The sequence below is a fragment of the Oreochromis niloticus genome, linkage group LG3 (assembly GCF_001858045.2).
Source record: "Oreochromis niloticus isolate F11D_XX linkage group LG3, O_niloticus_UMD_NMBU, whole genome shotgun sequence".
NCBI classification, from domain to species: domain Eukaryota; kingdom Metazoa; phylum Chordata; class Actinopteri; order Cichliformes; family Cichlidae; genus Oreochromis; species Oreochromis niloticus.
This window is the reverse complement of record NC_031967.2, coordinates 38892044-38907478: the sequence shown is the minus strand read 5'-3', so window position 1 is coordinate 38907478 and position 15435 is coordinate 38892044. Positions and strand designations below refer to the sequence as shown.

Here is a 15435-nt window from a genome sequence, read left to right as displayed (position 1 = left end):
CTTATGTCCAGCACTTTGTGACTCTGTCTAGAAAGGTGTAATTTAAATAAAGTTGTATTATTTATTTATTTTAACAAGTTCACAGTGTTTGAAGCAGTGCAAAGGAAAGACGTGGTCTGAGTACACAGTCTATGTTTAGTGGCTGCCTGAGTGATGACGATTACTCGGACCATAGCTCAGATTAGTGGGGTGTGGGAGGATGGTGTTTATTGACATTCCGAAGGGTCCAAGGGAAGAAACTAATTTGAAATGAGCTCATTTTGCGCATAAAATTGTCATATTTCCCAACTTAAACATGTCCTATGTTATTTATGTTGTGTTGTGAATAAAATGTTGGCTCTTGTGATTTAAAAGTCTTTTGGTTTTTATTTTGTTCACATTTAAAGAACTTTTGTAGGTTTCGGACGTGTTGGCTGAAACAATGCTAACATATTGTTTACTGTTAGAAATGAAGCTAACTAATACTCCAACTATAAGCTTAGTTTCCACCGGTGTTGCTTCTCTTCTTTGAAACCCTGACGTCACTTTTCACGGAGCCATCCTACCGTCATCAGCTGGCTAAGAGCGCGTGCACCTGGACCAAACCAAAACAGGAAATTTAAAAAAGGGGGCGGGGCGGGGTCGGAGGAGGACTGGGTTTTAATCTTTGTTATCCAAAAGAAAAACTAATGCTAGCAAACAACCACATTGTTTTTGAAGCAAACAATATTTTATGGTGATAAGCTCTCCGCTGCTGGCACGTAGTCTCTGCGCCTGTCTCTGCATAGTCCAATAAACAAACCGTGCTCCTTTCTCTGTTAACTATCCTACTCCAAGATACCAGATTAGGCACCATTGTCGACCTTGAGAGAGAGAAAGTGAAAGAAAAATAGAAACACTGTAGAATCAATCTTTAGTCGATTAATACCACACCAGGACTTACGGCATGTTCCCGTAACAATAGAGCTAAATGTAAATGTTTTGTTAAGAGACAACGCATTTTAACACGTCATTGTGAGGTTGGTTTTTTATGAAACCCCCAGCATGATGTTTCTCATCTCATACACAGTTACGAGGGTTTAAAAACTGTTGAATTTGAATTATTCTTCCCAGGAAGCCAGAAAGTAGATAATAGTAGAAAACAGTTTTATGCAATAAAACTATGATCATCGGGCTGGAAATATATTTCAGCTGAGCAACAAATGTTCTTGAAATTGTTGTAAAAATCACACAAACAACGGTTGTGTCGACGTTGTCTGCATTCTCACGTGGATCCATTCCATCATTTCATCAAAGCCCTCGTTAGTAGCTTCTGTAATATCGGAAATTCCAGAACTCTTAAAATGAAGCTTCAATGTAACTGAACTATATGTTATGGGGAAGAAAAGTATCAGAACTTGTATTTTTAAAAAGTGCAGACGAGTCAAAACACCAAAACCTAACACAGTGATCACTGGCATATCGTGATGTAGAAGGAGATGATAATTTGATGTTCACTGAGTTCTTCCTGCCTTTGCCTTCAAAAATGAGACTCAACACATCAGGCTGATAATCGTTTAAGGAGCGTGGAAAGAAGACTGATAATCATCACTGCTCTGACTGCTTTTCCAATGTTGATGTTCACTATATTCATGCAGTTGATTTTTTTCACATCCAAGGATTGGATGACCAATCAGACGCCAGTAAAGATGAGCTAGTGTGTGGAGGAAGGTCACTCTCCTTAGGTTATATTAATCCATCGTTCCCCTGCTCCACTCAGAAGGACAGAGACTCAGGATGGCCCGGCCTCTGCAGCTCTTTGTCGTGGTCTCCTCCTTAATAGCTGCCTCTCTGTGTGATGTCTGTGTGGAAGCTGTTTTAGGAAGGCAGTTCACATTGCCAGAAAACTGCAGCAATGATGGAGGAAAACTGTTCCGGTGTGAGCCGCATGGGGAGGTGGAGGTGGCTGTTCACCAGCAAGGTGTGTGGACACCTGCTCAAGGCTACGAAGACCGTATCAGTACCAATTCCTCCATTACCTTCTATCACGCATTTTACAATGATAGCGGGGATTTTGTGTTAAGGTGTAGAGAAGGCGCGCAAATTAAAATTAAAGTTAAAGTTCTGCTTCCGTTTAACGTAACAGTCAAAGAGGGAGAAAATGCCACCTTCCCGTGCTTTTATCAAGAGCAAGTCTGCAGCAAGTCCGAGACTGTGCAGTGTGTGAAAAACGGGAAGCAGAATTCCACCACAAACGAAGGAAACAAGTGTGCTGATGGCCAACTCTCTCTGTTGCCTAAAGGACACGTAACAGGGGCTAAGAAGCAAGACGGAGGAGATTATTTTTGTTACATCCAGTGTGAAGGGAAACGGTTTGCAGCTGTTGTGAGGCTAAAGGTCAACGGGGCATCCACTCCACCGCCTGCGTCGGTAAGCAGCCCTCCCTTTCAGGCACGTGCAGAGGGGGGGCGGAAGGGGCTTGAGCACCCGCCCCTTTCCTGATGGGTGCCCAAAGTGCCCTTTTGTTGAGGCAATTTTTTTTTAAATGTTTAATAATTTTTTTTTAAATGTGTGTGTGCGTGTGGAGTCCTGTCTGTGCCCCTCAACAATAATATTTAACTATTAATCACATTTTTGCTAAATAAAAGGATCTGGCTTGCATCAGTCACATGATCACCATTAACCAATGATCGCCCTTGACGGCAGAACGCGCTGGTTACGAGCCGGGAACGAGCTCACAAAGTGCACGCGCATTTTTTGCGGTCCGGAGCTGTAGGAGAAACACAAATTAACTCAGAGACCCAGACTGATGCGACAAAACCAGTAAGTAGGTGTACAGCGTACACTGTAGTGTATAGCACACAGGAGTATTAGCTTATTACGTACACGTTGGTAAGCTGTCTTGTGGCAACTGACGAACTGAAACAAATGAGCGTGCTGTGTGTGCAACAGCGCGACAAACTTTACCTGTCCTTTTATTAACTGCACAAGTAGTGCTGGTCATAGCTGCTGGCTAACTGGGTAAGGCTGTCATGGGTCTGTAGCTCTGTCCACCGTTTTAGGAACATATTTAGTTTTAAAGTAAGTTACAGGGCTTTTCCTGCCTTTCTGGGGGGATTATATTTCACTTAAAACGATCTAATGTGCATGTCCACATAATAATGGATTATTATAATTATAATATTTTAAAAAACACGCTGTATTTTAAAGAACATACATTAAGAAACAGATTATATTAGATTTATATTTTAAATAAGACAAAATGCTGATTTTACAGCAGCAAAATTATTGTATCTCTACAGTTTAAAAATGTAATAAGCTTTCTGCCTGCACAGAGTGGATAGTGAAACAAATGGAATCATCATAAATACATTATTATAAATTTGTTACTTTTTTCCCCTCATTGCTTTATTATTGTAGCTCTAGTAATAAATAATAAGGGAAGGATTCTGGATCAGCACCATGATGGAAACTTGTGCCCACAGTATATACAGTATTCTGAAGAAGGTCTAAAATGTCACTGTGTGTACGTGCATGTGTGTGTTTTATGTATATGGATTTTTGAATTATTACTCATAATATAACATTGTCCAGACATGGCTGGTATGGACATGAGGAGGAAACAGTAGGAGCTGTGTGAGGCTACTAAAGGCAGTGGATCCCTCAGCAGCTGGATTACAAAGAGCACAGGTAACATTAACACATGTACCAGTTGTTGGAGAGGTATCCCAGTATAAAAATAATAATAAGCACAACTGAAATGTTTTGCTTCTATAACATTTTTCTCTCATCATTTTATTATAGATTAAGTGTAAGAGTTGTTAAGTGTGGATAATTAAATAATTGTTTATTGCAATAGCAAGTTGTGCCTTGTTCTCAGATGGACAGCAAGTGGAGAGTGATAGATGAGATGAGGAAATAGAAGGAGGAAGAGAGGCAAAGAGTGATTCACAGGCAGGGTCTAGTTTATTTCTCAGTTTTTTGTTGCCTTATGGTTCCAAGCTTTGCATTTTGTTATTATCTCATGACACTTGTTTAATCAGCTACCATCTCTCCTATGGACTTTTTAATGTCTACAGTCTCAGATCAACACAGCCCTGCCCTCCAGCACTATCAGCAGCAGGAGCAGCAGCAACCCCTCAACAGCAACATTGTACCCATCAGGTAAAACATAGGCTATGTTTGCTTTGCCTCACAACAGTGATATAGTATGATGCGATCCCATATTAGATTCTTGATGAATGTGTGTTGTTGTTATTCAGCCTGGTTCAATGTGCCCCTTTTTAGCTTTGAGCACCCGCCCCTATAAACATCTCTGCACGGCCCTGCTCCCTTTTACACATTGTTACGACCCGGCTCATAGCCGCAACATAAAAGAAGATGGATACCAGATTGTGGGATGAGAAGAGGCTTTATCTTAAAATGGACAACCAGGTTGGCTAAAAATGGCTGAACACGAATGACAGCGAGCAGAAAACAGATGACGGTTGGGCAGCAGGGAAACACACGGACGAGACATGGTGGATACACAGACAGACCGGCCAAACTACAAAGACAGAGGACGCGACTTAAATACACACAGGGAAACACAGGGAGATTACACACAGGTGGGGAACACAGCTGGGAATAATCAACAAGACGAGACAGAGGTAAAACTGAACACACTCACATGAGACGCAGACCTTCACAATAAAACAGGAAACGAGAACAAATCCTTAAACATAACATAAAACAAAACACTGACAACATTAAATCATAACATTTCCCCCCACCCAAAAATCAAACATTTAACCCCAAATGAAAATGTTTGATCCATGACCTAGAGAGCCATGAATGCTGTAGTCCTGGAGGACCAGCGCACAAGGCACTGGCCGCTATTCTGCGGGCGACGCTGATGGCTGGACGGGCTCCTCCAGCGAAGACGAATGGTTGAAGCGGTCCCTTGGACCCTCCAGCGACGACAGAGTGCTGAAGCGGTCCCTTGGGCCCTCCAGCGGAGACAAATGAATGCTGAAGTGGTCCCTTGGACCCTCCAGCGACGACGAATGAATGCTGAAGCAGTCCCTTGGACCCTCCAGCGACGACGAATGAATGCTGAAGCGGTCCCTTGGACCCTCCAGCGGAGACAAACGAATGCTGAAGCGGTCCCTTGGACCCTCCAGCGACGACGGAATGCTGAAGCGGTCCCTTGGACCCTCCAGCGACGACGAATGAATGCTGAAGCGGTCCCTTGGGCCCTCCAGCGGAGACAAATGAATGCTGAAGTGGTCCCTTGGACCCTCCAGCGACGACGAATGAATGCTGAAGCGGTCCCTTGGACCCTCCAGCGGAGACAAACGAATGCTGAAGCGGTCCCTTGGACCCTCCAGCGACGACGGAATGCTGAAGCGGTCCCTTGGACCCTCCAGCGAAGACAAATGAATGCTGAAGCGGTCCCTTGGACCCTCCAGAGGAGGGAAAGAGGAGGATCGCGTGCCGATTGTAATTCTGCGTGACACTGGGGCTGCCCAGTCTCTCATTTTGGAAAGCGCGTTGCCTTTTTCACGTAACTCGTTTTGTGGTGCTGATGCTCTGGTGTGGGGAGTGAAAATGAGTGTGTTACGAGCTCCGCTGCACAGAGTCTTCCTACAGTCACCTCTCGTTTCGGGCCCGGTAACAGTTGGGGTGCGCGCTCGCTTGCCCGTGCAGGGGGTTACTATGATTCTGGGGAATGATCTAGCCAACGGAAAGGTTTTCCCAATCCCTGAAGTAATGGGAAAAACCTTAAACATAACATAAAACAAAACACTGACAACATTAAATCATAACACACATGACATTGAAATGTGAACACCACAAACTCAAACTTGTGTCTGAGTTTAACTGAATTTATGTTTCATGTTCTCTGAAATCCTGTCATTAGAAACCACAACAAGCCTGAGCTGCTGTCAGCTTAACAAAGGAGCAGTGCTGTGCTGTGCATCCAGTCACACGGACCCTCCTTGTCTTTAGCTCATCAGTGCCACCCGTTACACATATTTCTCATTTTTAGCGTCTAAAAACAACAAGTTAGAAGTGCCAGATTAGCTTGGAAACATTAAGGTTTTTCAGACTTATTGTCATAAGAAATGTTTTCTAAGAGAACATTCATATCTCTTTATATTTTGTTCATTTTTTCTTTGATTTTTAGTTTATCATTAGTTTGCATGACTTTTACATTTTATCGATCTGCCCTTGTATTTCTACTCATCCTGTAACTCGTTGGTTTCTCCAGTGTCTTCTTTGGTGCCTTCAGTCTACATACAGTCCTTCTGTTTATATTAATAAATGAGTTTAAAAGCCTAAAGTGTGTACTTGTAGCATTACATAATTACCTGTGTGTTTTCCCTATGTGTAACCAGACTTTATTATTATTTTTTTTAGTTCCATCATAGTTGAAGATTGGAAGATTATGTGATCTTGAAATAATAAGATAAAATTATATTTTATTATTTTTCTTCGCTCAAAATAAGTGTTACACTCGCGGAAAGCGGTATACCGGCCAAAACGCCATGTATTTTTCGAGACTTTCAACCCCAGGTAAGCCAAGTATGGAGAAATATAAGAGAACAAACGTATCTGAAGAAAATAGAACATTTAATGATGCCTGGGCAGATTCCCAGGCGTCATTAAATTATCATTAAATGGTTAAATGATTCTACCAGTACGCCTAATTTGTGGAGAGAGACTGGCTTACAATAAAACTTCAAATGTCGCAAGACATTTCCAAAATAAACATACAGCCTTCGCTGAAAAATAGAAGGGGGGGGGGAAGTACTTTCAGAACTCATGCGGAAGGCTGATCTGAGGATAAATAAATAAATAAATCAATTCAGTTGGATGAATTCTGCAAATTAACTACATATGCAAGTTTTGTGGCCACAAAGGCACGGTAAGCCGTTCACGGACAGAGAATATATGAAAGAATCACTCATTAAGATTTCAGAACACCTACCCCCGGACTTTGAAAGCAAGTGTGAAATTGTGCAGAAAATCTGAGAGATGCCTCTGTGCGAAGACTGTCAATGATGGATATTTTCTGCCAGGGGGAGGGGGCATCTGCAAGGCTATGCTTGATTGTTTAAGAGTAATAAATAAAAACAGTGTCAGTGGCTCACTGATGGGGCACCAGTTATGGGTGGATCGTACAGGCACTTTGTGACCTTGATGCAGAAGTCACTGGATAGTAAGCTGCCGACGTGTCACTGCATCCTGCACATAGACACACTGTGCACACAAACCTTCCCTCCAGAATGCACAGAGATCGTGAATGTTGTCATTCAGATTATCAATAAAATAATGGCAAAAGGTTTAAATCACCGTCACCACTGTTCGCTACTAGATGAACTGGAGAGCGTACTCGGATCTCCTGCTGCATAACCGAGTCCGGTGGCTGTCCAGAGGAGAGGTGCTGAAACGCATTACTGCATGTCTGGGAGAGGTGAAAACTTTCATGAGCAGCAGAGCTGAAACAGCCAGAATGGCTGGAAAAGCTTCATTTCATGGTGGACATGACAGCGAATCTGAACAAGCTGAATACAACACTTCAGGGGAGAGGAGGCACAGTGCTACACATGCTGGAAGAAGTGTCAGCGTTTGAGCGAAAAATGATTTACAGAGAGGCACAATGTCTCACTTCCCCTCTTTGCGGGAGTTCAAACACCCTTAAAGAGTTTGGTTGGTTGGTTTGTTCGTTCGTTCGTTTGTTTGTTACAGGCTGGTCATTTTTAGGTTCTTTTTTAATTCTTCTACGTGTGCCAATGCTGGGCCATCAATCCTTTCCACATTTGCAACAGCTGCATTCTACAAGGAGAGAAAACATGGCCATATATTCAGAAGTTAGATGTTTGGGAGATCACCTATTGACAGAATTAATTTCCATCTATAATTAGCCTACAAATGATCGTTGACCTTAAAGGCATACAGCAAACATGCTGCATGACTTCCACGTCTACTGATTAAATTAATGCGACTGTGACTGTTAAATGTCAGAGGTAATCAGAGACATGTTGTTTTGTTGTATTTTATTTATTTATTTTGTATTTCTTTCATTTATACAACAGGGACACTGCATGTATGCTGCATCGAAAGCTAACTTGAAGACCTTAAGAAATTCAGTGACTCCACAACAACAACAACAACAACAACAACAACAACAATTCAGCTAACAGGCGAGGAAGTGTGAAACCCTACGTGTAAGTATTCTGAGCAGTCTGAGTGTTTGGAAACCAGTGAGCACCACCAGACAAGCTGCTTTAACAACCAACACCTTCTCACTCCTTAAGTGTAACTTTTTACGCTAGGTGACAAATCTTCATTATGTTAAGCGTCGGGAATTAGAACGGTCTCAAAAATCCACATTACTAGATTCAAAATATGCGCTCATCAATCAGGATCTATAACAGCAGTGCGATTGCACTTTTTTTTTTTCAAATTCTTTGTTGTCCCACGAGAGGAAAGTACTTTAGCAGCATGATAAAAATAAACAGAACAATAATATAAAATAACACTGACAATAATAGTGGTGTTTTTTTTTATAACAGGCAGTGGTGTGTCTAGAAAATGTTTGTTGGGGGGGCCAGGTAGGGGCACAGATTTTGAGAAGGGTGGCAGATGTAATTGGCAGATAATGTTTAAAAAAAATCTACCAACCGTTAACCATCATTCAATAACCCTGTAAACCTAATAACCGAATTAGCTTTTGACTCTTATTAGAATGAGATTTTAACCACTACGGTGCAAAGTTTTTAGATACTGCGCTGATGAAGTACAAGAGATACAATCAGTGCTTTGTCAGTGTTTACTCAGCATTCAAGGACAGCAATATTTGCATAGTATTTTTACTGACATATAGTGCACATATGTTTTGGGCAAAAACATTTTTGAATATTAAAATACGAATATTTTTAACATACAATTGGCAAATTAGCCAATGCAAAACTTTATCTGCCTATTAAAAAAAGAAGATAATCTTCCCACAAACTGGTGTTTGATTTTGAAACAGGAAAAAAGTGGGGAAACAAATGAAAAGACTAACATTTGAATAAAACCTGAAAGCAAGTAAATACTTTCTATGCTGCCTTATGATAAACTTTGGTAATATTGATGTATAAAGAACAACATTGGCTGATGATGAAATACAGTCAGCTGACATGGTGACACTGCCAGTATTAACCTGCAGGGCTGGACTGGGACAAAAAATTTGACTACAGACCGGCCCACCAGGTATTAAAACCATAAAGCCTTTGAATGAAAACAAACGCTGTTGTGACAGTGATGTACACGGTCTTGTTGGTATATGTATGATTTCTATACATTTTACATCAGATAAAAACTTTGTTCGCAAGCTTTTTTATAAAAGCTAGATATAAGAAATAAAATAAGAATAAGAAAGTAAAGTATTTCTTTGTGCCCCCCTTCCCTCTTAAGCTGTGAGCCCCTGCCAACTGGCTGAATTCCTGGCCACATCATTTTTAACTAGAACAAACACAAATACAACATAATTTAATTTCTGACAGAGGAAATTTGTTTGGGTGTTCAGGAACAACAAGGCACAAGCCTGCCATGAACTGGAAACTGCTGGAACACCAGTGTCACCGTGGGTGCCCAAAGTAGCCTTTTGTTGAGGCAATTTAAAAAAAAAAAAAAAAAAATTAAAATTTGTGTGTGCGTGCAGAGTCCTGCCTGCGCCCCTCAACAATAACATTTAACTATTAATCACAGTTTTGCTAAACAAAAGGATCTGTCTCGCATCAGTCACATGATGACCATTAACCAATGATCGCCCTTAACGGCAGAGCGTGCTGGTTACGAGCTGGGAACAAGGTCAAAAAGGCGCACAGGTGCATTTTTTGCTGTGTGTGCAACAGCACAACAAACATTATCTGTCATTTTATTAACATAAACAGTGCCATCTATGGCAGGCTTGGCCCATATCTGGATGACGTACCACTTATCATGCCAGAAGTCAGCCAGCAGTGCCGGCTTGATACCAAATCCATGCCAGACCTGCTTGCTATGTGAGATGATGCAAACTTGTGCCCACATTATTTACAGTATTCTAAAGAAGGTCTAAAATGTCACTGTGTGTGTGTGAGTGTGTTTTATGTATATAGATTTATTTTACTTATTACTCATGATTTAACATGAACGGGAAACACGAGGAAGACACAGCTGGGAGAGATTAAGGCTTATGAGACAGGGGGGATGTAAAACTGAACACACTGACATCAGACAGGAACCTTCAAAGTAAAACAGGAAACAAGAAACAATTTACAAAGACGCAAACTGACACTGAACTAAATCTAGAATAATAATCAAAATAGCACAACTAAAGAACCAGAACATAAATCATGATACAGAAATATACCAAAATACAAGAAAGTGAAAAAGCTGGGTCAAAATGACCCAGAACCGTGACAGTATAAGGATGTTTCTATAACATTTCCTATCATTATTTTATTACGGATTAGGTGCGAGAGTTTTTAAGTGTGGATAATTACATAATAGATTAATGCAATACTAAATTGTGTGTTGTGGATCAGCAGCTGGATTACAAAGAGCACAGGTAACATTAACACATGTGCCAGTTGTTGGAGAGGTATCCCAGTATAAAAATAATAATAAGCACAACTGGAATGTTTTGGTTCTATAACATTTTTCTGTCATCATGTTATTATAGATTAAGTGCAAGAGTTGTTAAGTGTGGATAATTACATAATAGTTTATTGCCATAGCAAGTTGTGCCTTGTTCTCAGATGTGCAGCAAGTTGAGAGTGATAGATGAGATGAGGAGATGAAGGAGGAAGAGAGGCAAAGAATGATTCACAGGCAGAGCCGAGTTTATTTCTCACAGTTTTTTGTTGCCTTATTGGTTCCAGGCACTGTCACCGATCTTTGCATTTTGTTATTATCTCATAACACTTGTTTAATCAGCTACCATCTATTCTATGGACTTTTTACAGTCTACAGTCTCACATCAGCACAGCCCTCCAGCACTATCAACAACAACATTGTACCCATCAGGTAAAACATAGGCTACGATTGCTTTGCCTTGTTGCCACCTCACAACAGTGATATAGTATGATGCCATCCCATATTAGATTATTGATGAGTGTGTGTTGTGCCTGGTTCAATGTGCCCCTTTTTAACTTTGAGCACCTGCCACTTCAAAGATATCTGCACGGCTGAGATGAAAATTGTCATGACATTTATGCCCATGATGCATGATGTAAACTCCTGACTCCACATGTAGAGGTCAAAGGTCTATCTCATCCTGGTTGTTGCTCTCTTTTTCATTAAAGATGTTTCTGTCTGTGTATAGGACTCCACTAAGTAGGTGATTGAGTCACTATTTCTAGAAGAAGCTGAGTTAGCCACACATTAAAATCACACAGATTTACTGAAGCATAGAATGATTAAAAGTGGACTTAATTCAAAAGACAGAATGTATGTGTAACTTCATGGTATGGAAAATGTATAAGTCACAGTTATTAAAGAAAAAACAGAATCCCTTAAAGTTTTAAACGTAGAAGAAGTCCAACTGTAGTGTTTTCATCATGCAAGCAAATTCACCACATGTTGTCACTGTGGCCTGTAAACAACCATAAAGCAAACAAATGAAGGAACATAAAACTGTAAACCTTTAATTAGCTAGAAACTGAAACCATGGCTGCTGGTTTATGGTTTCAGCAACAGCCTCTCGTATTTACTAGCAGCCCTCATAGACTGCAACCAACTGACCCACAAACCTCATTTATTTGATGAGCACAGGGTGTCCTCATCAAATAAACTAAGGAACTAAATTAAACTTGTTAGCATCAAATCATAATAGAAACCTTACCCTACAGCCAATAATCTAAAATGAACATTTATATCCACATTCAGTCTCCTGCTCAGTCACACTTGGTGGCACCTGGAACCTTTAAAAGGTCTTTTGGAGGCCTGAAGACTCTTTTCTCCTCAACACAATGATAATAAATTCAACTACTCGACCCAGACTGTTGAATTCATTAACCATAAGCTCCAGCCTCTTACAGATCAATGAAGAAATCAAATAAATTGATTATTTGCTGTTGTTATAACCAAGCTATACCTTCTCTCTCAGGACAGACTTTCAACTGTACCAAGTGAAGAGCTGCCAAGAAGAAGAAGACACAAATAAATCAATAAGTCAAAAGTCAGAAAGAAATCTCTGTATGTGTATTCTTTTATCTTTATACTGTAAGTTAGCAGTGTGCAGATATCTGCTGTTTATTTTGCCATGATGACTTTCATTACACACTGAAATAAAGGTTTGGGTTTGGACTTTGGTACTAAAAGTAATGCACTACAAAAAGCTATTTCTATTTATTTTTATAGGCAGTATAACATCAGAAGGCTTGGCAGGGCAATTTTTAGAGATGTGCTTTCCTCCTGATTATAAATGATTGGTCATTTAGTGGACTGTTTCAGGCACTGTCTCCTCTGCTCTCTTCATGCATGTACACCCTTGGTCTTCTCTCTCCAGCCCCAAAAGAGCTTGAGAGCAAAACCAATCACAGATGTCACAGCTGCTGTTATGATGATTGTGATCCATATCCAGTGGTAGGACTCCTGCAGAGGGCAAGAAGACATGAAAATCAGTGTTAGTCAGTGCAGTTTGTTGGAGCTTTAAATGCCTTTCAGTTTACAGCAAATCAAAGATCACACAGTTTACAGCAAAACATCAAGACGAAATGTTTATGTGCAATCTGTGATCTGAGTAGGGGAGGGGAAAGGGTTAATCCCAGTTTAAGCCACAAAATCACCTGCAGGTGCCTGTTATCTTGTTAAATTCCTGAACGACATAATTAAAACCTGAACTGTGAGTCTTTGCTGCCAGGACAGAGATCAGTGTTGTTGTAATCACTGTTGTTACAGCAGAGTCACCCTGACACAGTATGGTAAAGTTATTCACACGCAGAAAGTCACTGACTGGCAAGGCATCAAGTGCAGATGTTGTATTTAAAGCGTTTCTGCTGTAAATCAATCAGTTTGCCAGATAAAGCAGGGTGTGGTGCACTCACCGGTGGTTTGCGCACTCGCAGGCGGACAGCAGAGCGGTGTTTCTCGGCCTTCTCTATATCACAGTAATAAACTCCTCCATCTTGTTGCTGAGCTCCCTTTATGGTGAGGGACAGGTCTGCCCGTCGGTCCCAGTCAGATGGTATCGATACCCGGCTTCTGTTAAAGTCATTCCCGTATGTGATTCCCCCTGTCCGACCATTCAGCTCCAGCAGTACTTCCCCGTTTCTCCTCCAGCGCGCAGACTTCACCGACTGGCCCGCTGTGACGGAGCGACACGGGAGGATGGCATCCCCACCCTCGGATACAGCAACTTCAGAGGGCACAAATACCTCCAGCTTGTAAGCTTCCAAGTGTTTCCTGTTGCAGGTAAACTCATAATGTCCGTTGTCATTGAAGTTAGCATTTGTTAAGATTAAACAATCGCGTCCTACGACCACACGGTGAGTGTAATCTCGCCCTGGCTTCCAGTAACCATTTAGAGATGCGATGAGCTGAGTGCTGGCATCATCCAGCCGCTGATACAGTGTGCCTTCTCCCTTCCTGCACTCCTCTGAGAGCGGAAACTCGACATCTGCCCCCACAGTGGTTTGGATCAGCGCTCCCAACCCCTCACAGATAAAAGGAAGAAAGAACACAAACATTGATGAAAGGCTCATCCTGACGATCTGACAGTGAAGCGTTTCCGTTATCAACCTTCTTCTGCGTTATCGCGCAGCTCCGTTAGGTTTAGAAACTGAGAGAAATGAACGGTGCGCATGAACTGATGTGATGTCAGGGTTCGTCCAACCGGCGTACGCCGTCATTGTAAATGGTGCTAGCCTAAATACATTTCTGCCCCGTGTAACTGAAGCTGGCAATAAGACGTAACACAAGGTGCTAATATTAAACAAACATATTCTGATCATCACTTTCTGTTCAGTGATGCTTTAAACCAGGGGTGTCCAAACTTTTTTCGCTGAGGGCCACATACATAAAAATATAGGAGGGGCTGGGCCACTTACTAGAAATTAGGTATATAACCTTAACTTTACTGTATTAAAAATCACTTAAAAGTGGTCAAATGTGTTATATTGTTTAATATAATTAAAGACAAAACTGCCTTCATCACAGTTTTCCATAAATGGATCTTTATTGATTTATTCAGAAAAAGCTTTGGTAGCTCATTCTCAGAACAGCAGCAGATTTCTTCTTAGACAGAAGATTTACAGCACAGAGAAAAAACAATAAAGGGGAAAATGGGACGGGTACATTTCAAGTATGTTATTTAAGTTATTAGGCTTAGCAAAACATCTATTAACGTTCGTTTGAAACGATTATCAACATTAACAGACTGAACTGGACTTAATAACAGGAGTGCATATAATTTTAGTAAATTATTCTGGTGAGTATCAGCTGCGCTGGGTATGTAAATCGGGCCATCCAGCCGCGGTGCTGATCGTACGCCACTTGTGGCAAAAATCCGGACAAATGTCACTTGATCAAGGAGCAGATCTGCATCAGATGAGATCAGCTGACTTTGCGTGTGCATGCGCTGTGCACAGCGGAGTGTACTCTGTGTGTTAACAAGATAAACGCATATAAGAAAGTGGTGCGCAAAAGCAGGGTAGTGACAGAATTGATGCGCATTATTGATATTTGAAGCATGTGTACCTGCACATGCATGCACATTAACACACGGGTACTGTGGAATATATTTTTTACTCACCTAAAGCGCTCGTGCTCTCATCCACTCCCCGCAAAAAATTAGCAGCTGTGCGGTGTCTGTGGCATCGGTGCTCGGATCGCATGCGATGGAGTAAAAATCAAAAGCACAGTTTTATCAGACAGTTGCAGTTTAATGTTGGCTGACTAGTCTTCAGTGCGTCGCACAACTGGATTTCTGGACATGCTGACGTTGTTGAAGTCCTGCATTTTTTCCAGGCACGTTATTTCGGTGACTTTAACGAGGCAGCGTTTTATGAGGTCTCCATCTGAAAAAGGTGTGCCATGTCTTGCGATGAGTTGGGCAACCTCATAGCTGCTGTTGGAGCCTTTTCCTGGACAATTTGAGCACGAAAAAAAAATACTGTTGCTGACCCCGCAGGATAGCTACCCTTTGCTTTAATTTCTGCTCTCGCTCAGCACCAGTGTAGGATGCACAGGCCTGATGTTTGGTTTCATAATGACGTCGTACATTATACTCTTTCATAACTGCCACAGTTTCAGTGCAGATCAAACAGACACACTTCCCCTTGAATTCTTTGAAGAAATATTCACTCTCCCACCGTGTCTGAAATTTTCTGCACTCACTTTCTACCTTTCGCTTCTTTGGTTCTGCCATGTTTAGTAACTTGGGGTAAATTTCTTCTGTGATTGTCCTTTTTGGTGGAGCAACTGCCTTGATCAACAGCAGCTCCCCCTGGTGTTAAAACT

The 15435-nt window shown here is 41.4% G+C and overlaps 1 protein-coding gene across 1 annotated transcript; it reads right to left on the bottom strand.

Moving 5' to 3' along the window:
- Window positions 1-11358: 11358 nt before the first annotated feature.
- LOC109199397 (uncharacterized) lies at window positions 11359-13679 on the bottom strand. Its single transcript, XM_019354732.2, has 2 exons — window positions 13023-13679; window positions 11359-12570 (listed from the first exon to the last, which is right to left on the bottom strand). Exons 1-2 carry the CDS (start codon window positions 13677-13679, stop codon window positions 12451-12453), a joined length of 777 nt encoding a protein of 258 aa, XP_019210277.1. The 3' UTR covers window positions 11359-12450.
- Window positions 13680-15435: the final 1756 nt, after the last annotated feature.